Below are 27,231 nucleotides of genomic sequence, written 5' to 3'. Positions count from 1 at the left end.
TGTTTTCTACGTTAAAACCCCAAGTGTTTTTTTTTTGTTGTTGTTATTTTAAACATCACTGGTGTTTTTACAGATATATATTTAAAAAAAAACAATAAAATCAGCTTAAAATAAATTTATTGTACAATACAAAAAGTAGGCATACTGGAAAATAAAGGTACATTATTAAATATACAAAGCAAATGAAAAAGCTCAACAACAGAAATGTTTTAATCCAAACACTAAGATAAAATGCACAACATTTATGCTAAAAAGAAAATATTCTAGGAAGAATATGCATTTCAAATGAAATGTTAATGATGGCCAAAACAGGAAAAAGAAAAGAAAAAATATGCTATCATGTAAATGCTTGAATATCAAGAATCAATAACAGCAGGAAAAACTAAACCCAACAATCCTGGGTACTTCTCAATGCACTGAAGGACTGGACCACTTCACGAACTGGCAAGGCTGTCCTCCTTTGTCGTTGAAGCCTGCAGACACTCAATACCTCACCCTGACTCTAGTGTCTTCCTACACACACTTCTGAACGCTTGTTCCTAACGGTGCTCCTGAAACACCTCACAGTTAAGTGTGCATCAGGCACTGTCAGCATTAACTACAGGAAGTGCTAGAAATTAACAGTCATTTTGAAATTTACACAAATATGCACACAATGAGAATTTTATAAAGTAGTTATTTTGTGAAGTAGAGTCAACTTCTGAATAAAACAGCAAACTCTGAGTATAGAGAATGCAGAAAAGAATGAAAATCTTCTTTCCAGTTAAGGCGTTCAATCCAAATGGCCCTGGTATAACTAAATGCTAATGTCCACATGAGGGGAGTGGCAGGACTCCGAGGTATCCAGTTAGGAAATGTATCTCAGCACTGGAGCAACGGAAAAGGCTTTTCTAAAGCTCACCGTGTAATTATTTAAATACAAAACTTAATACTTAAATTAGTCCGAGGTTTTTTGGTAGCACTTCTGGGGAGAATTTCTTCTGTTAATACCATAGCTTTCAACCTCAAAACTGATCATGGACTTTCTACACCTTCCTATTTATTATCCATGTCCATGAAGTATCTTCTTCCTGCGCTGTATGTACTCGACAGACTCTGTCCTACTGCACATATGCCCTAACTCTAAAAAGATCTAAGGCTTTTATTCTTAACCACTTGCCTAAAATTTACAAGTTTAAAAATGAATTTGAAAAAATAAATTTGAAGTTGTGAGAAAAACAAGATACATGGATGAAGGAAGAAATGCAAATAAATACTATAGAACTTTAATATTTTTTTGCCAAGTTAAGATTTTAAAAATAATCCATACAATTGTTCTCAATCGGATAAATGGAGCCCATCGTTCTCTTGAAAAGAAGTTTTGATTCTCAATATTGCATTTTTAAAACAAGCAGAAGCACTCAGATTTAAGGAATATTTTAGTTGCATATGTCATACCTTCAGACTAAATTAATTTCATAAGTATGCTAATAAAAGTTCAAAAAAACCAAAATTTATGAGATGCAATAATTTATCACAAAAGAAATATTCATTAGCACTTATTAAACACAATAAAATTACTAGAAGCTAAAAAAACAAAATTTACCATTCATACTTAAATACAACAAAAAATTACATGAATAATATGAAAATACAATCTATTTTGAAGATATCTACTGTCTTTTTCTGAGCGGCACACACCGTTCTCACACACCTACAATTCTTTGGCTGAACTGTCTCAGTGAGCCGAAACACTTCTAATACATCGGATTCTGACAGAACAAGAGGAGTGGCAAAACAAAACAAACACAAAACAGCAAAACCAAAACAGATATTTTAAGATATTTCATAAATTTTAACTGCATTTTAAATATTTAGAGCCAATTTATCACTATATCTGACATATGGGTAAACCAAAGCTAATTTTATAATCTATTGTTCTTTTAAATAAAATAATTTGGATTACTTTGCCTGCTTAGTTTTGTATTTAGCACGGAAGTACTTTATTGTCACTACCAATATCCTATCGGGTATAGCAGAGAATAAATAACTGGGAAAGAAGAAAACAAATCCATCAATACTTTGACATGTAGGTTTTAGAACTCATAACAATGTGGTTATCTGACTATATAGTGAAAATTTTAATGCAATTAAAGAAATTGCATTTTTGTAGTTTTAAAAAATAAAAGCAAAATTTGCTTTACTTGTAAATGCTCATCTAAAAATTAACAAATCTTTTCATTTCTTTATACAAAGATTACAAGCAAAAAAAATTTTTGTTTTAAGTTTTATGGCTCCAGTACCCAAAGTTGATAACAATGAAAAATTCAAATAAATACTTAGTTTGGAGGGGAAAAGCCTAAAGTTGTTTCCCAGGAAAGAGCGGAACTCTCGCAGCTAGAGCCCGTGCCCTTAGCGTCTCTCCCCCAGACTCTCCATTCTATACACTACAGTTGTAGAGGTGTCCTCACTTGACTCGGGTGACACTTTTTTCCACACTGTGTCTTTTAAAGCAAGTTCTTGCTGGAGACTCTCATAGTCCAATGGTCCAAAGGAATGCTAGTTGTTCAAGCAACATACACAATTTATTAGTGCACTCGAGTGACGAAAGGTCCACACTACAAAACGGTATTTTTCAACGAAAGTTATTAAGATCCATCAATACGTTCCCCACCACCACCTGTCATCCTGTTATGTGTTACTCATGTTGATTGGCAGGAAAGTTCCTACACTGTCGGCTTTTCAAAGTTCTCAGATAGTTTCAAAGGTTATTCTGACTGAAACTAACGCAAACATAAGCCAGCACTTACTCAGTACACATTTAAATTACTACTTGTAAGTGCTTTTCTAACAGACTTTTTCTATATACTAACATATTTCTTCATGTAGGATACAAAGGAATGTTATTAAGATTCAACAGCAACTCCTTTGGTCCAATGAAAAAGAAAATTAAGTCCTGATCGTTGGGGGAGGGGGGGTGGTTCAAGGCAGAGTTTCTCTGTGTAGCTTTGAAGTCTGTCCTAGAACTCTCTCTATAGACCAGGTTGGCCTCAAACTCACAGAGATCCCAAGTTCTGGGATTAAAGGTGTGCACCACCACCGCCCAACAAGTCCTGATCTTAATAATAGCTCTAAATGACTATGCATAATGAGGCCACAAACAGTGGTAATATAATATACAAGACCCTCGGGGTTTAGCATGGAGTAGTAGAGCTTTCTTACTGCCTCTCATCAACACTGTATCATTAAACCTGCTCTGGAAAGTGTTTTATCTGCAGTGGCCTTTGCTATGAAGCTGATGGACCTTTCCATTTACACACCCATCCACAAAGTGGACAATGAGCTAACTTAACCCCAACAGTAACTGACAAATAGTAAAAGTAAAAACAGTATATCAAATCTGCCAATATCTTATTAATATAATCAATTATAAAACAATTACATGAAGCAGCAGAAACCAGCACTGCTGCTAAGCTAACCATTTCCAGTTTAAATAGCAAAAAATTATTTTACCATCTATGCACTAGTGACTGAAAATAAAAATGGGAACACCTTATTTATCTGAAACTGGCAGACTGGGGTTGTATGTACCAGCAGGCGAGGCTCCTCCCTGGCCTAGAGAGCAATGGAGGAGAAGGAAGAAAGGACGGGCTTACCCTCTGATCGCCACCTTCCCTCCGAGGGTCGAGTTTCTTTGCGAAGTGTCTCAGATTATCATAGTTATGGAAGTTACACAGAGAAACAAGATCCTGTGAAGAGTTACACAGAATACGGTTAAGAAGTCAGCTATCCCCTGGCTATGTGCATTCATATTCCACCGAATTATGCTTATACTATGCAGCTTCACCACTGTCTCCTAGCAACCACGCTGCTGGCTGGTCAAGCAGCCCAGTGGGTCAGGAAGAGGGAAGACTCCTGGGTAAGAACTGAACACTAGGGCTTAGTCACTCAAATTGTCAATTTCTCTAACAAAGGATTTTTAACAAGTCATATCAAGGCAACTTGTGTAGACATGAAATTTTTTCTTTTAAAATCACTTAACCAAAATATAATTACATTCTTTAGATTTGCAAAATATGTAAGCCTGAACTGTAATCAGAATTGGGAAGCCCGTAAGTATACAACACTCAACAAGGGCTTTGGGAAGTAGTAAATGAAAATAAACACAAAAGCTGAAACATTAGCAAGAAGTAGTTGGTAACAACCACTAAACTAACAAATAAAAGCATATAATTTTAAAACTTATCATTTTTATTTGCAATATAAGTGGCTTTAATAACTCAATTGTTAAAAGAGATTTTATTTTTAATTCTCTATTGCTGAGTTCTTAAAAACTGAAAATAAATTACAATCTGGGAAATTAAAACACTCAGTAGTTAAGAGAGAACCAGATTTGATCCCAGCACCCACACGGCAGCTCATAACCATCTGCCAACTCCAGCTCTGGGGATACAACACCTTCTAAGCCTCCAGGGACACCAGCTGCAGAATATATATACCCATACCCATACAATAAAATTGTTTAAATAAACATAAAAAACAAAAATTTCTCAAAGAAAATAAATGGGACCCGGTTTAAAGGCAATCTGCAGCTTCTCTACAACCACCCCCAACATAACCTAGTCAGCTAGTCCACAGACAGGAAAGGGAAATCCCCTGCACACTGGACAGCAGCTTGTATGCCCCCCTTCCCTCTTTCCCACTAAGAAAATTTGCTTACATGACAGAAGTGAATTCCCTTAACACTGTTGCCCATCTTGTCGAGAGGCGGAGACCAGCACATCATGCCCATGACATTGGGGACAACTAACAGAATACCCCCAGCAACGCCAGATTTTGCAGGAAGACCAACCTGAAAATAATTTAAAATGAGCATTCGTATAAATATTTTGATAAACAAAAGTTACAAGTTTGAGAACTGTTTCACGATTAGGGCACATATAAGATCAACCTTGAAACCCTGAGTTCAATCCCTGAGTCCTACGGGGAGGGAGGACTGCTCCTCCAGGCTTCCCTCAGACCCCCACAGGGTGCAAGGACACCTCCAACCCTTCCCCTTTCCAATAGGTAAGTAATTCCCAACCCTTCACCTTCCACATAAATAAATGTAAAAACATTTTAAGTAACTATTTTAAGATAACTTCCACATTAAAAGCACTGCATAGATATACTATGACACAGGAAATAGGTTAAATAAGCTTGGAATATAGTGCAACATTGGAAAAAAATTCAAAGACATTTTTGTAAATTAAATGTAACTTAAAGTACTTGAATCTGAACTATAGGGCTATGAATGTTGCTATTTTACAAAGCCCTAGTTTCTAATTATCCTAAAAAAGCATACTGATTCTAAATAAAATAGTCTTTTCTAAAAAAAATTTCATAAATTAAAAATAATGAGGAATAGCATCTTCATAAGATTTCCTATAGTACATTGTCAGAGAAATAGCCAAGGAACAGAGAAATGTTAATACAAATTAATCCTCTTTAAAAAACTTAAAATTTATATTATACAAGATGGAATCATTGCATAATGGTGGAAAAATTAAGATAAAGTACAAAATTAGCACAGCCAGAGAAACAGTCATTAGTGGATTACTAAGAGTCAGACATCAAGTGCTCGACAGAACTACACCATTGCAGTAATCTTGCAAAAACTAAATGAGACAAGCAAACGAAACTATCAGATCAGGTCTGCCAGTTTATAAGAAATACAGGGGAAAACACACCAGGTACAGAGGAAAATCTATTCTGAAAAAAAATATTCAGGAATAGATGACTCAATGTTTTCAGGTAAAAATAAGTTAAAAAGAGATCACGAAAAAAAAAGTAATTATTTACTTTCCAAATCAAACAAGTAATCGCAACGATTAAGTATTTTTATATTAAATTTAGTGGTATTGCTAAATGATAACATTTACTGTTTTCTACGCAACAGTGAAGTTCTATGGCACTATAATGCTGTGCTATGTACTGACAATTACATACTAGAGTATAACAAGACTGAAAAAAGCAGGTCTGCACACAGATGAAACAAGGTTGGCCATGGACTGACAATGATCAAAGGTGAATGACGAATAACGTGAAGTCCACTTCACTACACTAGAAAACTGCAGGATCTGCAGAATGGCTCCGGGTGGTGAAGGAGCAGGACACTAAGAACAACAGCCTGAGTTCAGTCTGGAACCAAGGCACAGGCACTGGTGGACGCACCAACACACACAAGTGTATGGAAAAGATAGGTTTCTTAAAAAAAGAAAACAAGTTCCAAAAACTACATTTGGACGGGCAGTATGATGTAACAACATAAATAAGAACAAATAAGAAATGCCTACAAGTGCCAAGTACACAAAGCTTGTGTTTTTACAGAGAAACACAAACATAAACACAGAGAAACCTGTCTCAGAAAACTGAAACATTTCAAGGCTTACTTTTCACACTCTTAAGCAAGGAGTTAGGCTTTGCATGTGCATTTCCCAAGTTCGAGGACTTCCCAAGGTGCAATCCACCCTAAAGCCAAGCATCAGCAAGAAACCCACAGCAAGTCTGGACTAACCTTGTATCACAGATCCCTTCAGAACAAGAGTGGGGACTTTTCACACATCTAAAGTGAGTGGATTCTTAAGGACATTTCGCATACTATTTAACTCTACTTCTGACTCATTTGTAACCAATTAACCTTGGAAAGAAGCCTCTCTCCAGAGATAAAACAGCTTTAGAAGCAAAGTTCAAACTGTATTTTTAAAAGCACCAGTCTAGACTAGTTCCTTGCAAGAGAAAACTAATCAGCAGTTACTTACATGGAATGCAAACTGCCCTGAGAAATCATACATGCCACAGGAATGCATCAAACTCAGTGTATTCCGAACAGCCTCGGGACTGAGGACTCTTTCGCCAGTAATGGGGCAGAAACCGCCATTGGCCAGTGTAGCAGCCATCACACTGGCTGACTCACACGTCACTTCAATGGAGCACAGCTAAAACAAAGAAAAAACTGAGTTATAAAAATTTAGGTGCACGGTACTTTATCTCACCTGCCTTCTAAGACAAGCCATTTTATCTGATATCGCCTACAAATCTGAAATACGGCTTCGAAAAGGATTTTTACCATGACTTGAAGCCATTTCTAAGATTTCAACTGACTAAAGTTCTAGTCGTTTTAAGATTTATTCAGAGTTCTCCAAATTTATGATACTGTAAATGCCATCAAAATAACAAAAATGAAAGCCAAGGGTGGACTCAGCAGCAGTCCACCTTCCGAATTAACCGCGCCGAGTTTGATCCCAGCACTAAAATATAACATCAACAGCATTAACAATTTACCTCACAAACTCAAATTTACCTCTAAACCTAAAATAGTATTTTTCCACATTTTATTTTTAATTACCAGCAACCAAAACTGGATGGAAGCAGGTAAGACTAGTTTCCCTAACTACAGAATCAAGTTACAGTGGCCCACTGAGCAAAGACTTAGTAGGAAAATGCTTTCTAAAAAGAATTCAGATTTAGCTAGGTATGTTTGTACACACCTTTAATACCAGCACTGAGCAGATCTCTAAGCTGGAGGCCAGCCTGGTCTACACTGTGAGTTCCAGGCCAGCCAGACCCCATCTCAAAACAGAGAGGAAGGAGAATCCCAGTATCACTGCCTGAGTAGGGAAACGCTTTCAGAAACAAAATTTAAACTCTCATGACCATTTCCTATTTTATACTTAATATTAATCAGAATTTTGCTCACCATGGAGGATTTAAATTCCCATTATCATTGCCTAAGTAGGGAAATGCTTACAAAAACAAAACGCAAATTCCCTTAATCATTTCCTACTTCATATTCAGTATTAACCAAATTTTGTTTATTATAAATAATAGTCTCCTAACTCGACAATGCCAAAGTTAAGAACAATTTCTTAACAGCTTGATGCTCACTTAGTAAAATTCAGTTCTCCATAGAAAAGAATACCTCTATGGTTATCTCTTGATTCCTTCCTGCACTAAAGAATCAAAATTTCACAATAGATTCATAATACTATTTAAACTGTAAAAGACAAAATTAACGTTTTATTGGCTAGAATAAAACTGATCGTTTAAGGAGTCACACACATCTCATGCCATCCTTGCTGGTGAATGAAAGAGGGCTCAGGACCCAAACAGGTCATTATTGAATTAGGTTTTACATGGAAAGATCAGATTTCCAACACAGCTTTCGCAATGAGTAAACGGATATCTAGGACCTGTACTCCCATCGAACTTCATTACCAACCTCCCGTAAACATCTTATAAGGATACCAGAAGGTTAGAATTCAGAGTGCCTTCGTAAGTCAAATACAAAGTAAACTAGAAATTTACAAAACCTAGTCTATGCATATTCCCATTACAACTTTATTGTGTAAAAATACATGGGGAGGGGGGATTTCAAAGAAGGCTCTACTAAACTGCTATCTGGACCACAGAAATGACGTGTGCGGACGCTCCCCGACACGACACAGATATGAAGCTCTAACTTAGAGAGCACACACACCATGTGACACTGAGGCGTATGCTGACAACGTGCTCCAGTCACGTCAGCAAAGACACAGTGAGAGCAGGAAGAGAGACAGCACAGAAGACCGACAGTTTAAAACACCGACAGAAGCCCTCTGAAAACCAAATAGATTTGCGCACGTAAAATAAAAACTAGGAAGTGAGTTTCTGAATCTGCCCTGCTTTGATCTGCAGGTATGTCTACACTGTTCGCCTTGTTCCATTCCCATGTGTGGGTCTTCAGCACATGACATTAAACAGTCTTTCATGACATGAAATTTATTTTCTCATGGCCTAGAGTCAGTATTTCCAAGACATCACATTTTGTAAAGTGCATTACATCTATTTACAAAGATAAATTATACAATCAATTACCTGGAAATAGAAATCTAGTATCCCAACCATGTCTGTGCCTTCCGGAAAACACTGAAAAAAGCAAATTCAAATACAGAAAAGCAATGAAAACTCAGGCAAACAAAAAAACCACATCAGTGTTAAGATATATAAAATATTTTAGTTTGCATAAAAGTATAGTCTATAGAGTATATATATATAGAAAAGTTATACCATGTTATATAAATTCCTAAATTCTATTTTAAGAGACAAAGATTAAGTAATTTGTAATTTATCATCATACTGAATCAGTCTCTTAAAGTTCTTTAAAAAACAAGGTTTATCAGCACTAGTCAGACACTGCACTTCAAAAATAAAATGCAGCAAACTTCAATGAGAATCTATACTAACACTGTCAATCAAGTATTTTAATACTACCAGACACATAAAATCAATTTAATAGTAGCAAGAATAATCTGCCATCAACTGAGAATTGTCAAAACTTTTCACTTTAAACCATTAAAGGCTACTGCTAAGTTCTTAGATCTCATTTTATTACACAAAAATAACCTTGAATAGAAACAAAAATTTAAAAACCTTCTTTTCTTTTAAGTAATATCCAATTGCAAAATTTCGGTCTCCACTTTCTCGTTCAGACTGAAACCTAAAAGAAAAAAATTTACTTAACTTTATGATTTCTTCTCTGAGATCAAGAGCAGCCTGGAGTTCCAGGACCGCCAGAGAAACTCTATTTCCAATCTCCTCCCCGACCTCCAAACTGTCCTGGTCCTGGTAGTTGGGTGGTTGGCTCCCCTCCCTCATCTCCTCCCAGTCCCTCCCCAACACCGCCCCACCCTATTTTTCCCCCTTTCTCTTCAGAGAAGGGAAGACACCCCATGTATATCAGCCAGACGGGGTATAGCAAGTTGCAGTAAAACTAAGCACTTCCTCTCCTATTGAGTTTAGTTGAGGCAACCCAGAAGGAGGTAACGGAGTCAAGAGACTGTCCCTGCTCCCACTGTTAGAGAAGCCCCACAAGACCCAGCCACACAACTCTGACCAATGTGCAGAGGACATAGGTGAGTCCCATGCAAGCTCTCTTGATTGGCAGTTCAGTCTCTGTGAGCCCCCAGGAGCCCAGGTTAGCCGATTCTATGGTTTTCTTATGGGACCCCTCTGGACCTGTAATCCTTCCTCCCCCTCTTCCACAGGATTCTGAAAACCGCCTAAGGTTTGGCTGTGGCTTCTACACCTTTTAAATGTTTCTTTCAGGTAATTTAGATCTGACCAACTACCCTCTAATGACCAAATTCTAAGTAATTAACTATTGGTTGAAGTAAGTTCTAGAGTCATAAGGAGACAATGTGCATGTACCTACATACATGTATGTGTATACTTGAATATGTGTATATATAAAAAGTAAAACAGTATTGAAAATAAAATTCTATAGTCTAATTATCAGGTGAATTTAAAGAAGTCTGACCAACTGTAAAAGCCCAAGTAACAAATTAGACTCACGTTGCATTACTGAATCCAACATATTCATTACCAGCCATCTTATTCAAAAATTGCATCACCTATAAACCAAATTAGGAGTATCAGTAACCGAAATTAAATACTTGAGGGAGGTAATACAAAAGCAGGATTCTGTGTTGTACTTACATAGTCAAACTTCTCAGCATTATTTACGCCTTGCTGCAAAGAAACGAAAGGAAGTATGTTAGCACCGACACCGCCAAGCTGGCAGAACTAACACAACACACTTCACCTGGCTACCATGGCATTCAAGGCCCTGCACGCTATCTCACGCCTAGGAAACCCTCTAAAACAGCTGAGTACTTCAACTTCTGTACACGTCAACACCCAATGTTGAAAAAGCTCAACATTTACAAAGGGAATATATATTTTAAAAACATATTTACTAATCTCAGAGCTAGAGAATAAAATAGCCCTGGGACCCCTTATCTTTCATAATAGCACATGATTTGCTAAAATGTTAATTTCACTTTCAAAAAGTTTTAAAATTTCACCCTTAAAACATAATTAGTAATATAGAAAGCATGATTTTCAATTAACAATGTATTTTTTAAAAACAAAGTCTTTAAACCAGTACTGAGTGAGAAAACTGAGTTGTTAAACCCGACTGATTTTTTTCCAGCTCTGCAATAAGCAAATGCTGACTACAGTCTACTAGCATGGGGAGCACTCAACTCTGAGTAACTCACTTCTAACACTATTGGAGGCAAAAAATTACTTCGTAGTTCTAAAAAATTAACTCTAATTATATTTAACATTAAGCCAACTCAGATGAGGAAGATGTATTGTTTCATTACTTCTAGCTCTGACGAGTTATCTGGCACAAAGGTTATTAGGAAAACGCCTGTGCAATGTAGATCAGTTCAAGTAGCCAAATGGTTTTATTTTACCTCGGCGAAGTTTACAAAGCAGTAAGCTGAAGATCTGAAATCAAACGTATTGATTGGTGATGTGCACCCAACAGAAACAATACATCGCTAATCTCTAAAGCAGGATTCAAATAATTTGACAACCATTTTAAAAAGCAATTTGTTAAGTATCTACCCTCAAGGTTCTGAAGCATTATTTAGAATGTTGTTACAGGGAGTTTGTTCCAGAGTGTCATCTACTGAACAAAGCCAGTTCCATTCTCCCTATGGGAAGTCTAGTTATGACTGATAAATATATAAAATCCTACAAATCAAGCTATTTAGAAAGTACAATCACACGTACATAATCAGCAACAGGAAAAAACACCAGAGTATGTCATCAAAATTAGACATTAACCAAACTTAAATAATGCAAAAAGAACTTAATGACAGCTAGATAGACTATAACCCTCTTGTAGTAAGAGGGGTTATATATTTTCTCTAAAGCATCCTGACATTTTAAAAGTTTTTTATATCAGAATCTAAAATGTAGACATGTAACTCCAAAGCTGTTCAATGAAAAATAATTAAAAGAAGAAATTACCAACTTCATTGAACTGTTGCAGTTGTCAAAATATTCCATAGATCCTAATGCTGTAAAATATGTAACAACATTTAAGCCACGAAAACCTTTTTAACCTTAGAAAAAGCACACAAAAAAAGCACAACTGTGTTGTCACATGGATCATACTGGATACACAACTAATCAGTATAAAATAAACAAGTCACATTGAACTTCCATTCTTAGACCTAAGCTACCCTGCAAAATTAATACAGGTTTTCTTCACTGAATTATAAAGTTTAACATAAAAAACATTTCAACCCTAGACTTGGTCACATACTTGGTTTATTTTATGGCTTCCAAAAATTGAATTTTGCTTTAGTTTTTAAGAAACAACTTAGCATGCCTTTAATTCCAACACTCAAGAGCAAGAGTCAGAGGCAGGTGTATCTCTTTGAGTTCAAGGCCAGCCCGGTCTACAGAAGGAGTTCCAGGACAGTCAGGAATACACACAGAGAAACAACTGTCTCGAAAAACAAAAAAGGAAATATCCACCCTTTACTGTATTATTTATTACATTCAGATTCCATTACTAAATGATGTTTTTAATAGGTATCTGAAATGTTCTAAGCAGATTTATCTAAGTAGGAAATAGTAAAATACTGAATGATCACATGGACTGCTGACTGAGATGAACCTAACAAACAAGATACACCATGAAAGACCTGATTAACAGGTGCCCCCATACAGCATGAAGCAGTTGGGAGAGAAAAAACTACGCCCATATTCCCAAATATTGTTTATAAATGTTCTTTTACATTTAAAGGGGAATATGATATAGGTATGAATAATTTGCATTGGTATAAATCTTGACTTATTGATACAAGTTTAAGGTCAATTTTGTTATATGTATTTCTGATCTTGATTAGGGTATTATGATTGTGTAGTTCATTTAAAAATGTAATGTATAATTAGGAAATATAAGTTGCTAATGGATGATCATCTATAATAGTCAAGTTTGCAGTCAAGTTAGTTAGATTTTCTAGATGTACATAGATATATTTCAAATAGGCATTCTTCATATCTGTCAAAGACTACAGAATATGGCATTAAAATGTTTTAATAACTTAGGGCTTTTCATGACAATGAGACACGTCTGCTCCTGGCAGCACCAATCTACTTCAAGAAGAAGATGGGCACTGAAGAGGTTCCTTAAGGAGTTGGTTAGCCATTTGGCAAAAAACTGCTCTTGCCTGGACTGTTGCATAAACTGGACACAAAGAACCCACACAGAGAGGACTGCTGAATTTGTCTAAGTATGAGATGATCTTTTGGGGTTCCTGATTCATGAAAGAGTCTGTGAGACATTCTGCAGGACACAAAAGAAAGTGACTAAACTGTCTTTAAATTTTTCTGCTTCATGGAAAAATCTGCTGGATACTATGGGCCTGAAGGCCAAAGACGGATGCCCCAATGGTACAGAATAACTTTGGGTAATCTGGCCAGGCAGTGAGATGTCTCTGTCAATTCTAGAGTTTTGGAAGTTGCTGACAATGCAATTCCTGTTTACTCAGGTAATATTATATCCTTCTGGGGTCTTTGATGGAGTTGAAGAATAGATAGATAATTATAGCTTTCCTTTGTTATAAAAGATAAACAAATATAACTGTAATTCTTTCTTGATAACTGTTTTGTTAAATGTAATTCTACTATATTAAAGTTAAAGCCTTTCTTTTTTGTTTTAACAGAAAAAGGGGAAATGGTGTAGGAGGTTCTTCTGTTTGTGTGTTGCTTTCATTAGTTGAATAAAGAGACTGCCTTGGCCTTTTGATAGGGCGGCCCTTAGGTGGGCGGAGTAGATAGAACAGAATGCTGGGAAGAAGGGAAGTGTGGCCATGAATCTCCTGAGACAAATGCTGGTTAGGATTCTTTTCCGGTAAGCCACGACCTTGTGATGCTACACAGATTACTAGATACGGGTTAAAACAAGATATGAGAGTTAGCCAAGAAGAGGCTAGAGATAATGGGTCAGGCAGCAATTTAATTAATACAGATTTCCATGTGATTATTTTGAGTATAAGCTAGCTGGGTGGTGGGATGCAGCCCGCACCTCCCCTCCTTACTACACCTTGCCCTTAGTCCTCCACACCAGGGATATAGTGACTCCAGCATGACGCTCACAGCACAAGCACTGCTACCCACTGCGCTGTTTTAATTCTGAAAACGTTCACAGAAATGTAGAGCTTTTAAGAAATTAAACTGGGAAAAATATATTTTAAAATTCTATTTATTAAATGATGTTCAAAAGCAAACCATGTGGTCTGTTTGAGAATAAAAAAATAGTGCTAGAATATTATAAAAATTTACCTTGCATAAAAAGTGTATATTAAGCTATAAAATGTGTGTCTCTTTAAGGAAAGCGTAAGTGGAAGTTTAACAAAGGTGATGGAGCTTTAACTCTGCCTATTATGACTAATGCAAGTGCTCACCTGGACCCAGACCCTACGTTTGAAACATAAACTGAAAGAATTAATGTAACTATGTTGGGAGAAATTTTAGACCTGATTTCACAATATGTTCATGAATAAATTCATGTACCTGTACAACAACAAATATACTTGGCAACACTAAAAAAATGTTTAAACAGCCAGTATGTCAGCCAATTATTATGAAATGTAGTCATAAAGAGTGGGCATGCAAGTCAATTAAATATTAGAGATCACAAAAGAAGCAGAGAGAGGTGATGGAAAATGATTTTATAAAAGTCTTGGTTTGATCTTGTCACAGAGAGATTTTCTGAAACTAAACAGCATTAAACTATAAATTAGTATTAAAAATAAAAAGTAAGTGTTCTAGATCTGGGTTTTAGGGCTTTTAGGAGACAGGGCCCTACTACTACCTCTGGCTGGCCTAGAACTCATGATCTACACACCGCTGACATCAAATTCACAGCTAGCCACCTGCTTTAGCTTCAGCACACTGAAGTGAAGACAAGTACCATAGTGCCCTGCTGATACAGCATTTTTGTAAATTATCAAATTATTATTAACAGCTCGCTTAACTTGGCTGGAAAAAAAAAAACAACCTCTACCTTTCATTTAAAAAAAAAAAGAAAAAACTCTCAAATTTGCCTACTAATATAAATGTCAAGTAAATAGAGCACTAAACCCGTGCTGTAAACCCACCAAGCCAGGGCACTTGCACAGTACGATCTGAGAAGTGGGTTTACTAGGAAATCTGCCGGGAGACGGCCAGTGTGACAACGGAAGACAGCAGAGATGAGTTAGACTTGTCTTGAGGTTTTACAGAGCAACACTTTAAAATCTTTAATATTTTAATTAAAAATGGCTGCTTCCCAAAATGGGAGTTGAGGGGACTAACACACAACTTTTTCAAGTAGCGAAACCTAGAAACAACCACTAGGACAGACATAAATTTAGAAAATCACGTAGCTTACCATATTTCTAAAATCAAAATGCAATAGTGATATCATTTTGAAATATGTTGCCCTAAGTTTCCTACCCCAATATTCAAGGCATCAGACTTTAACTTTTAAGATTAAGCTAGGTCATTTTTAATCACTGAAAAACAAAAACATGAGAGACATGTCTTTTCATGTAAACATAACTACCCTCTTCTTCTTCTTCTTTCCTTTAAACCACACAATCACACATTATCATCATGAGATAGTTAAACAGATTTTAACAGTATTCCCTTAAACGCAGCAAATACTATAGGAGAAAAGCAAGTAAGAATAACCCTTATGTCTTTGTAATTATGTGCATTTTAAGTGTAAAATTACATTTGTTTTTAAAAAGGTATTTACCTATATAGCTTTGTTTAAAATTTTAAATATTGAAGTTTTCCTATAAGCTTAGTGGTTAAGAATTAATGCAACAGGTTCCTTCTGTCCAAATCCTCCTTTTTCCACAATCTGCTAATCCTTTTGAACATTTGCTCTGCCTCTTCCCCCATTTCCTGAGGATCACCACCAACCCTACAAGGAAAAAATATCAATACTACAAAATTATGAAATAAAGAGTCTTACTAAAGACTCTACTTTTTTTGGAGGGGTGTAACATGAGATTTGTTGCAATGGCATCATAACAAAGCCCCAAACTTTGAACGAAAAAACCAAACAAAACAGTCTTAAGGTCAAGTAAAGAGCTAAAAGCATGGCTGCATCCCTCCGACAGCTACGGACACTCAGGCTCAAGCTCCTGAGAAGGAGTCTGTCCGCATTCAGAGAGCGGGCAGCAGCTGGTGTCTACACGATGACTACATGTAACTACTTAAAACATAGATGCAGCTTTTGTACAAGTTAAAATATTGCAGCATTTCGGCTTTCATAACTGCTAAAGTCAAAGACATCAGTAAGTGGAAAGGCAACCCCCATGTTAAGTATGGCACAGTAAGTTCTAACACACAGAACACAAACCAGATTCCACTAATGATACAACCCATCCAGCACCCATTTCCTAGAAGACGACTGGGCTGTTTGGCTAGGTTTTGTTAACTCAATTTCACACCATTACCATTTTATAAATACATAATCATACAGAGGCTGCATACCGATACCTAAGAAATCTAAATTCTTTCTTTATCCTAAGGAATATCTTCTTTTTAGGGCAGTTTTACAGCTGTATTAAGCTTATACCTTTAAGATTCACATTATGTTCAGTTAAAAAAATACTTCTGAAACATAGTCTGAAAACAAAGACTCAAAGATAATGAGTTTAAATATGAACTGCCAACTTTTCTGGTAAATTTAAATTTTACAAGTTTAACACTGACCGAGGTCACAAATACAAGACGACTTTTCTTTACTGCTGGGCCCTGACCTGCACTTCCGCTGTGTGTGCTCTTTACTGCTCCTCACCGCTCACACTAACTTCGCTGTGGTCTATGACATACGACATACCATGGGAAGTGAGACTAATGAGGTGATGGTGTGGTGTGACCAGACAAGCACTTCCCGCATGCGGCACGTCAGTGCACTTGACTGAACCCACAGTCATGAGACAAGAGGGGTTTAACTGCATGCAGTGAAGGAGACGTTCTGTAGAGACCCTACTGGTGTGCCGTGCTAACCTCTTCTGCCTCTTTGTGACAGATCTCACTTCCTACAGCAGGATCTCATCTCAATTCTGCCGGGCTACCTCTAAGTCACATGTAACTGAGGAATCCTCAACACGATAGCCCCTCCACTGCAGTCGTTGAGATGAAATCCATGAATCATCTGCAGGAAAGTCAGTGAGCCACTAAAATAAATGTAAGCTTATGGAATCTGGACATTTTGTGTAAGACCCAAAAATGGTTTAGCATTCTACTGTTTAAGGCTTGAGCATTTATCAGAGATTATAGATGAACTTTCCTTAGTTCTCACTCGCTGCTTCAACTCTGGATTATTAAAATGAGATTTTCTTTCATCGTAACATTTACCAGATTCAGCGACAAAGGCCCACGTACATGCACATGCTCACCTAAGGACACCTAAGCACAGCTGTGCCCTCTATACACTGCACTGCTATGTCTACAGGAATTTTCACCCCAGGATAACTGGACAGCAGAGACTCAACTCAAACTAGCTACATTAAAAGATACTTGGCTATAAGATCTACTTAGAGCCAAGTGGGCCAACGCTTATAAAATAGCGCCCTAAAAGAAGAGCGTATTTTTAAGAGCGCCTTCTGCTACAGCTGGACGAGCCTGTAATTCGCCCTTCAGCATCCTGTTTGCATCCACAGTACCCCACCTACAGTATCCATGTACAAGTCCATGAGTTATGTTTATTCTAACCTGAAATAGACAGGCACAAATTTACTGAGGAACATAAGTGTCCCAAACATAAACTCATTTTAATAAGTAACACAAATAGAAATTAAAAATAAAAAGGGAGGGCGTGTTTGAAATTGTGTGATAAATAAAAGTATCACACAACAGAACCATTTTGAAATACTTATTTCAAAACATTAGCTTCCAATTATTAAAGCAATACAAACACTAAAATAAGTCACATACAATGCAAACACAGAACGTAAGTAATGTAATAATTGGAAGAAGCCTCATTTCTCTTACTTATGACATGATAAAGTAAAACAAATGAAACAAATTTAAATGAAAACTGAGACCCCAGCTTGAGGATAAAACTAATTCACTGCTTTTAATATAATAAATAATTTTGTCTTAAATGAAAATTAGAACATTTTCTTCAGCATTTAACTAATAAAAATATTATACAGAAAATGCTTCTTTTCAGAAAAAAATTTACTCTTTCTAGAAGCAAAGAGAAAAAAAATTTAAAACCTTAAAAAGAAGCACCTCAGTGCCTACTGATCAACAACGTTCTTAAACTTGTGCCAAAAGCTTTCTATTGAGAAGGTGAACTAATGGTTGGGATTCATGGTGAGTCAAATGGTTTTCGTTTTGTCCTTGGAACGACATCACAGGGGGAGAGGAGGCTGGGGAGGACACAGACTGATAACCCTAACCCAATATAACAAGACTATTTTATTAATACCAAGAAAAATGTATCATAGTCCTACACAAACAACCCAAAATACATATTTATTCCTTAGTTACTAAAACATTTGACTAGGTTAAAAGGAAAGGTCAGCATTTACCTTTATCAGTGAAGTGACAACGATGGCTCCCGCATTTACCATAGGGTTGTGTGGCTTATCTGAAACACAAAGGCGACAGCACCGGTTCACAGTTGGCATCACTGCCTAGGATGCACACGTACTTTCCTGCAGGGAGGAGTTTGGAGCAAGGTACACCTAGGATTCTGCTGATACCACATAGTAAAAAAAGGATTCACACAGCAGTTGTAAAAAGTAATTCTAAAAGCAAGTCCAAATTTTTTAACCCTGCCATTTCAGTCTCAAACTTTATCTCAGAGTTCTAATGACTGAACATATCTCAGCTACTATTAAAGTTCACAGAATGCATACATGTAGCTAACCTCTAATGAACTTTTATATTACAAATAATCTTGAAAAAGCCCATCTGATACGATTTCAATGTTATTGTTTACAAAGGTTCTTGTATGTATGCACATGTGTATGTATGCATGCGTGTATGTATGCATGTGTGTATATCCACTGGAGAACAACACAAACACTAGTAATACGCCTAAATAATAAAACTAGACCCACGTTACATATATTCTCTGGACCTTCAACACTTCCTGGTAGTAAAGAATTTACTTCTTATACAGTTTTTTGAAAGATGTATTTTTATTTCCTGTGTGTTTGCCTGCATGTATATATGCGCACCACATAGATAACTGGTTTCTGAAAAGGCCAGAGAGGGCAGTCAGATCCCCTGGACTTAGAGTTGTAGACAGTTTTGAGCTACCATGTGGGTGCTGGAAACTGAACCTGGGTCCTCTGCAAGAACACCAAGTGCTCTTAACCAGGGGCCCATCTCTCCAGTCTTTTTAGATAAAATTTAACTTTTAAGTTAACCCAAAATCCTAACCTTTTCTAAATCTTGAGTTGATTTTTAATTAACTTATTTCAATTCTTGAATTTAAAATTAATTTTTTTTAGTTGGTCCTGTGGAGCTGTCACAGGACCTCCAAAAATTGATTAGGATCTTGCTTATTGATACAAATTTTTAAAATATTTTTAAATTCTTAAACTTTTAAAATTAAATTCTTTAAATTCTTAATTATAATTCTTAAATTAAGTTAATTAAACTTAAAAACTTAGCAATCCTAATTCTTAAATGAAATTTTAAAAGCTTATGACATTAGCATTCCCTGAACAGCGAGAATCATGAACATTACAAACACTCACTTGAGAACGTCTCCCAGCAGTGGCAGTGCTCTTTCCTAACCCCAGCCTCAAATAACAAAACAAGCGCCTACTTCCGTGGCAAAGATGTATCTCCTCAAGGGATAAGCTTATCGAACCTGACAGTCCCAACACAGACTTTACCTGTGCCGTACACACTATTGGTTTCCTTGAATTAACAGGTTACATTCCACAAGACAAGCCTCTAGCTAAACCTGTAAGCTCTGAAAAAGCAGACAAATGGCTCTTCAAAATACTAAACAGTCACCATGGGACCCAGCCATTCTGCTTAGCCATATGACCAAGAGAAGTCTAATGTCCAATCAGCTGAAAGGTTTATTAATGATGGGATATTATAAAAAGGAATAAGCTACATGAATCTTAATCATATTAAGCTAAAAAAAAAACTAGTCATGAAAGAACAAATATTAAGTAAGTGATCCCATTAAACTGAAGTTTCTTGAATAAATGAATCTATAGACAGAAATACACTGCGGGGTTCCAGGGCTGAACAGAGACAGGGAGTAACTAGTGAGTATGGCATCTGTTGTGGAGGTGCTCACAGTGCTCCATGGCGGGCATGAACAGAGTAAAAGCTACTGCACTGTACACTTTTGCTACTGTTTTGTTCGAAACACTGTAAGGTAACCCAGACTGTCCTCAAACTCGTGACTACTCATATCTACAGCTGAGAGATGAGATCACAGGTCTGCGTACTCCCAACCCTAGCTTCAATGACTAAACTGTGCTACTATGACTTGTATCACTGAAGATAAGGAGATTGTCCAGAACTGCCATCTCCATAGATGTGTCTCCTCACGATGTAGAAAGTATTAGCCGACTCCAATCTCAGGACAAAAATTATTCACATCTCAAACACTTTAAAAGTATTACACATTCTTACGGGGTTACTACAACTGCTGTATTATAACCTTACATAGCAAGAGTGATATTTATTACCATATAATGCTGAGCCAAAGTGAACAGAGGCACAAACACTGTTTTCATAGCTACAATCTACTAGTGTAATTTTAAATGAGAAAATGATCTTCAAACTGTTCTGTGTGGGGTCTGGTGCAAACTAAGATTCAATAATGCAGCATGCGCTGAGAACTCAGGAACAAATGGGGACCCTAAGCCTTCTTGCAGCCATCAAGACTGCTGGTAGACAAGACCTTTGGTTTAGTTTCATATTTCAATTCTTACAAAAACTAGTACTAAAACCTTGAGCTCTTATCACAACTGTTTTCATAGACCATACTACCACTTTTTAAAAACCATTCATGAACACGGCAAAAATTTTATTAATAATGCTAAATTTATTTACCCAAACGGTTTTTTAATTTTTCATAAGATACTTTGTTATTTCACAGGTATGGGGGGGTATTTTTCCTGCACGTACGTATGTCTGCACAATGTATGTGCCTGGGGTGGAGGCGGCCAGAAGAGGCGTTGAGACCCCCAGAACTGACACTGTAGTTGGCTGTTAGTCCACCGTGCGGTGCTGGGAAACACATCTGTGCTCTCAAAGATTAGCCACAGCCTCTCAAAAAGATGTCTAATAGTCTAACTTACATCTATTTTTAGATCTTTAAGTACCTTCCTAAAAATTCAATGTATCTGCCAGAATGACTTAAGATTGTTCCCCTTGCCTTCCAAAGGAAAGTGCTCACTAAATCTTCCAGGGATAACAGAATGAGTTTTTATTAAACCTGGATGTCAAAGGGCCTAATAAATATTTCAGAATATAATATCATCAATGAAATTGCCAATATATGCTAATTTATATTAGCATAAAATTATGATTAAAAAATCAGCAAAGATTATGGTAAAATACAGAAAACTGTACACCCTTTTATAGTATATGACATTTATTTAAGAGTGATTATACACTCATTCAATGGACAAATAGAGGTCAGAGCCTCTAGCAATGAAACTGGTAAGGAGATTGAACCTAGATATTTGTTTACCTTTGCCAAACAGGCTTTTTTAACTGAAATAATTAGCAACACACTCACAGTAATTATGAGCACCCCAGAACTATGAGCTGCTCCCACCGGACTGTTCTTAAGCACATTCTAAGCATTTTCAAACGTTAACAGAAGCCCTAGATAGGTGACTATAATGTAGACGGGGTCTCACGTAGCCATAGCTGCCCTCGAATGCTATGTGGCTGAGAACGTCACCGAGCTCCTGGCCTACCTTACTCCAGCTCCTATCTGCCAGGATTACAAGTGTGCACTGTACCCAGCTGTGGAATGCGTTTTCTGCCCTTACCTCCCTACTGCTCTTGCTAATGGTGTAAGATAACATAAAAAAATCTCTCTAAAGATCAAAGAAACTCTACAACAAGTTTTAAAAAATAGGAAAAGATTTCTTCAAAAGCAGAATTCAAATTACTGAGAGTTAAGCAGAAAAATAAGTTCTTTCTCTAACCAACTTGTAAACATTCCTTACCATCTTCATTCAAAAATAGTTTGTTGAATCTTAATCCACTTGGCTCCTTCCCAACATAGCGATGCACATACTCAGTTCCCAGATCATTAACTGCAATGGCATATTTCAGGGGCTTCACACAGGACTGCAGACAAAAGGGGACTTTGGTATCTCCAATAGAATGCCTAGTAAAGCAGATTTGGAAAACAATTAGCATCAGCTAGAACCAGCTGCATGGCCGGACTTGCTCTTTCTATATTATTAATTCTAATCCATAAACATTTTTAATTCAACCATAAATGTTTGCTTCAACATTAAGGATGCTTAAGGGCTGGCTACATGACACTGAGGGAAGGCGCCCACCACCAAGCCTGACAACCAAGAGTAATCGCTGGGACACGATAGAGGCTAGTACCCGTGGGTTATCCTCTGATCTTCACGAGAGAGAGAGAGAGAGAGAGAGAGAGAGAATATAAACATTAAAAAGAATATGTTTAAGAAAGATACTGCAAAGAAAATGGCAAAAGCTTAAATTAGTCAACAAAGTTAAGTTTTATTAGATATTAAATCAGTGTTTTTCTTACTACCACCAGATTTCAGAGTAAACTAGGCCTTTTAAAAGGCCTTAGAAAAGTTAACATGTTTATTTATAATAAAAAACTTACGCTTTTTATTATAACTTTAGGATACTTCAGATTAGATAATTAAAATCACAGATGAAGAAGTTTTCAACTTTACCTTAAGAAGAAAAACCTAAATTTCTACGGTTACCTGACTTGTAGCCTCAAACTTTAGGGTACCGCCAAGCATGGCGGCACATGCCTATAACCAAATCAGAAGCAGGGGCATGAAGATAGAAAGTCTGAGAATAGCCTATGCTACAGAGTTAAGTTCTAGGGCAGCCCGGCTACATAAAGAAACTGGCGTTCAAAGTCAAAAAAAATAAAATAAAGTGAAATTGCATTACTAATATAAATTCACCAATTTGTATGGACAATACTTACAAGCTGCATACATTTTTAAAAATTTATTTAGTTTTTACACGTGAGTGCTCTGTTGTCATGTACACCTGCAGGTCAGAAGAGGGCACCAGATCCCATTACAGATGGCTGTGAGACACCATGTGGTTACTGGGAATTGAACTCAGGACCTTTGCAAGAGCAGTCAGTGCTCTTAATGGCTGAGCCATCTCTACAGCTCCAGTTACATACACTTTCGTGTTAAGTTGTATTTTCATTTTTTAAAAGTAATTTTAAAGACAAATATAGTATGTACTCACTCATAAGTAGCTTTTAAACATAAGGCAAAGAAAAATCAGCCTACAGTCCACAACCCCAGAGAACCTAGACAACCTGAGACCGAGAGAGACAAACATGGAACTGCATAGGAAGGAGAAAAAGACAAGATCTCCCAAGTAAAGTAGGAGCATGTGGGTCACAGAACAGGGTAGAAGGGGAGGGGTGAGGAGGGGAGGGTAGCGAACAAAACTGTATAGCTAAATAAAACAATTTTAAAAATAAAATTTTAAGGAAAGACTGTATTTCTAAGATAAATTTTTTTCAGTGGGAAGAACACCGAGACTTACGGCACAACTGCTCTGACACAGAATTAGAAGTTGACAATGACACTTAATGTTTGACTTCCAGCAAAATAAAAGTAGTTTTTGCACTGAGTTGTGTGTGTGCATTTCTGCACTTAAGTAGCAGACCTGTGTGCACACGTGAGGAGGAGAGTGGCCGACACCAAGCCCTTCATTCTCTCCATTTTACTAAAGCAGCCTCCCCGATACATGGAGCTTGCTTATTCCCTAGTCTGTGGCCTGCTTGCATCGAGGATCTCTCTGCTGGGATTACAGGGAGTCACATTTGCCCAAGACTTTGTGCCAGAGACCAACTCTGGTCTTCCCACTTACATACTAAGCACTTTATTCACCAAGCATCATTTCCTAAGCCCTTCCCCAAAAAAAGTTCTTGAAAAAACATTCCCACACTTTAGTATTTTCCCAAAGGCCTCTCTTCATCCAGATTTTGTTCAAATGGCTCTCTTTATAGTTCTCCCTCATGATAACGCTTGCTGATAATTCTGCAAGAAGCCTCATCATCAGCTGCTTCTCAAACAGTTTCCATGTATATATAAAAGACTATTTTGCAGCTGACTTTTACTTTGCAAACTGACTGATAACGTGATAGGCTATACTACATAAGTTCAAGACCAGTCTCAAAGTCAGGTTTCTTTCTGCTCCATGTCTACTGTGATACAAAATTTAAGGGTTAAAGTTGGCCTCCATAGATTTTTAAATCAACTTACCTTTGCCCATCTACTGTACAGACAGATACACCCCACAAATCAGGACTGAACTTGGCCAGCTGAGGAATATAATCAGCAACCTATCCGAAATATTGGAAAGACATTAGACACAAGCTAGGCAGTGTTTTCTCTCGCCAACGACTGGCTGTTTACAGGACTCAGGAACCTCCACTGTCCTCTAATGATACTTGTGAAAACTAAGAGCTACTCCGCAAACCCCAACACCAGAACAACATTGGGTGTCTTCTCTCTACTCTCTAATTCCCAATGCAATCGTTCTTCCTATACATGCAGAGACTAAAGAACTAAAGAAAAAGGAAAAACATAAAAGCTTTCAACCTTGTAACACTGAGATTATATGAGAATCTCTGCTGCTACTGGCGTACTTGGCTGGGAGGACTGATGGTCTTATCTGTTGGGCAGGGCTGCTACCGGTTCCTCTGAAGCTCAGGCTGACAGGATGGGCCCACACTTGCTTACACCGCAGAGGCTTCCTCTGAATTCCTAATCCTCCTTTCTCTACCTCCCATATGATGGGACTATAGGTAGGGACCACCATGCTTGATTGTCCCTGGATAATTTTTAAAAACTAGAAGAATTTTACTTTATATTAATGGATATCAGATCTGCAGAAATGTCAGTCATCCTTATTAATTAAAAAAAATGTAAAGCCACTTCAGTCATTTTCCAAATTAAATTTCTTTTAAAACTTGGTTTTACTCTAGGCAGAATAACAAAAAGGAGTTAAGTACTTACTTAACATGGTTTAAAGAGCACCAAATCTAGAGGCTTGACTCAGTCTCTTAACTTGTAAACAAAATATCCCAGGTTATTCCCTTATACCAAATGTTTATGTTAGGAAACGTGTATCCAACCCTTACCTTCCCTCCAGACTGCTTTTTCGCACTCTCATACAGCTCGTCAATGTGTGAGGTGAAGGACATAAAGTCAGGAATGACAAACTTCCTTCTAAAGGCTTGTGTCAATAAGACAATGTTGCTCTGAACGCACCTGTGAAATGCGACAGAAAAACAGAGTGGGCACCTTCCAGTCATCACACCTGCTGCTGACAGCACTAACTGGGAACAGTAACAGTGACCGTTAAAGGAGGTAAAGCATACAAGTCAAAATTGACTGAAAATTAAGATATACATACTCTCCCTAGGTTATTTTTTCTGTCCAGCTCACCTGAACAGATCAGGTTCAGATGTGCCTAAAATTGTGCCAGGCACTAAAACAGCAGTGCATTCTTTAAGGTCTGAGCATTAGAACAAGTTTTACATTCTACTAGAATTGATAAATACTCAATATGAGATATAGTTAACAAAAACTAATATTTTAAAACACCACAAACGAGATTCTGAATATTTTTCAATATTAACATCTTTCTTACCTTCTGTATAACTACTGGGTAGTATTTCACAAAAACTTCAAGTATTGCATATATATCCCTGAATAACACTTTGAAAGTTTTGTAAGATAAAACCAAATTCATCAATTTTCATAAGTGTAAAATGTTAAGATGTTTATAAAAATAATGTACATTTTATAATAAACTTCTTTTGAAGTAGTATAATAAATTTTATATTAGCAAAACCAAAAGCAAGCTCGATGTAAATGTAACACATTACGGAACAGAAAACGTTTCAGTGTTAAAAATCATTTCAAAGACACAGTAAGCACACTGGTGATCTTAACCAATATTCTGTTTTCTTATGAAAGTGACTCAGTCAAAAGCATGCTAGTGTAATCTTGAAGATGGTGCCACCATACATTTTAAACTCTGAGCTGAAGATGGTCTTAAGATTTCTAAGTATCAACAACTCAATCACAGAGTATCTGACAAAAGACAACTTGCTTCACATGAATGTCAAGACACAACATAAACTATAACTAATACTTTATGGCAAGGCCCATAATATGATTTTTAAAAAAAAAACTGCCAGCTGGTAATGCGCATGCTTTTAATTCTAGCACTTGGGAGGCAGAGGTAGGTAATTTCTTGAGTTCAAGGCCAGCCTGGACCAAACAGTAAGTTTCAGTTCAACCAGGGCTACAAGGAGAAACCCTGTATCAAAACCACCAAGAGACAGACAGACAGACAAAAATAAAAAAGTCTAAATCAGACCATTGCTATGAGAAGATATTTATGTAACTGGATTCCTCACAGATAAATGACACAATACTAAATTAGCATGCATGGCCGAAAAAGAAAAATAATGGGCATTATTAATGACAAACATGTCTAACCTTAAAAATATCAATACTTTCTGAAGAGCTTCCCTACTTCATGGATAAATAAATGAAATTAAGAGGTTAAGTAGTACACCAATAAATATTCTCATTGGTTAAATATTTAATTTTTAAATATCTCAAATAGCTTCTAAAATTCAACTTCCTAAAATAATGCTGTAAGGGAAATATAGCAAGGATGCCTTTCTCAAATGAAAAAGCTTAAGGTAATTGCGAAAATTAAATTACTACTTATTTTAAATCAAATATACTTCATTTTTAAGAAGTTACAAAAATAAGAGACCAAGTAAATTTAAATTGTTAACCCATTACTATTTCCCCCACTATTGTTTTAAATGCTTAAAACTAATCAGAGGCCGGAGAGGTGGTTCAGTGGTCAGGAGCACTGATTGCTCTTCTGAGCTTTGGTTCAATTCCCAGCACCCACGTGATGGCTCACAACTGTGTGCTACGCCAATTCCAAGAGATACAACGCCCTCTCCTGGCCTCTGTATGCATGTGGTGCATAGAAACACCTATACACATAAATCTGAAAATAAAATAAAAAAATAATAATCACCACATGTAAAGAGGATTTAGTCAAAAAACTATACAATTAAGTTTGGATATGGTGTTCTAGCATAAGGTATCAGCAAAAATCACATGGCAACAGCCTTAA

The 27,231-nt window shown here is 36.8% G+C and overlaps 1 protein-coding gene across 4 annotated transcripts in view; it reads right to left on the bottom strand.

The window, feature by feature from the left end:
- The window catches only part of Gls (glutaminase), a 62,824-nt gene that overhangs the window by 19,041 nt on the left and 16,552 nt on the right, over nucleotides 1–27,231 (bottom strand). The window contains exons 4-15 of one of the 4 annotated variants that reach the window (XM_085684103.2): nucleotides 25,202–25,331; nucleotides 24,321–24,400; nucleotides 22,035–22,198; nucleotides 18,402–18,460; nucleotides 10,495–10,527; nucleotides 10,351–10,409; nucleotides 9,430–9,496; nucleotides 8,875–8,925; nucleotides 6,780–6,956; nucleotides 4,700–4,831; nucleotides 3,636–3,728; nucleotides 101–2,538 (exon numbers count right to left, since the gene is read on the bottom strand). In XM_085684103.2, coding sequence (XP_085540229.1) covers nucleotides 2,392–2,538; nucleotides 3,636–3,728; nucleotides 4,700–4,831; nucleotides 6,780–6,956; nucleotides 8,875–8,925; nucleotides 9,430–9,496; nucleotides 10,351–10,409; nucleotides 10,495–10,527; nucleotides 18,402–18,460; nucleotides 22,035–22,198; nucleotides 24,321–24,400; nucleotides 25,202–25,331 — 1,192 coding nt within the window. In that variant the 3' untranslated portion in view covers nucleotides 101–2,391. Of the gene's footprint in view, nucleotides 1–100; nucleotides 2,598–3,635; nucleotides 3,729–4,699; nucleotides 4,832–6,535; nucleotides 6,644–6,779; nucleotides 6,957–8,874; nucleotides 8,926–9,429; nucleotides 9,497–10,350; nucleotides 10,410–10,494; nucleotides 10,528–18,401; nucleotides 18,461–22,034; nucleotides 22,199–24,320; nucleotides 24,401–25,201; nucleotides 25,332–27,231 lie in introns of those variants that run through there. The other 3 variants (XM_085684104.2, XM_085684102.2, XM_085684106.2) reach the window with 3 other exon arrangements.

This window comes from Myodes glareolus, chromosome 27 (assembly GCF_982192425.1).
Source record: "Myodes glareolus chromosome 27, mMyoGla1.1, whole genome shotgun sequence".
Classification (NCBI taxonomy): Eukaryota; Metazoa; Chordata; class Mammalia; order Rodentia; family Cricetidae; genus Myodes; species Myodes glareolus.
The sequence above is the reverse complement of the archived record's forward strand: the minus strand, read 5'-3'. Positions and strand labels throughout refer to the sequence as shown.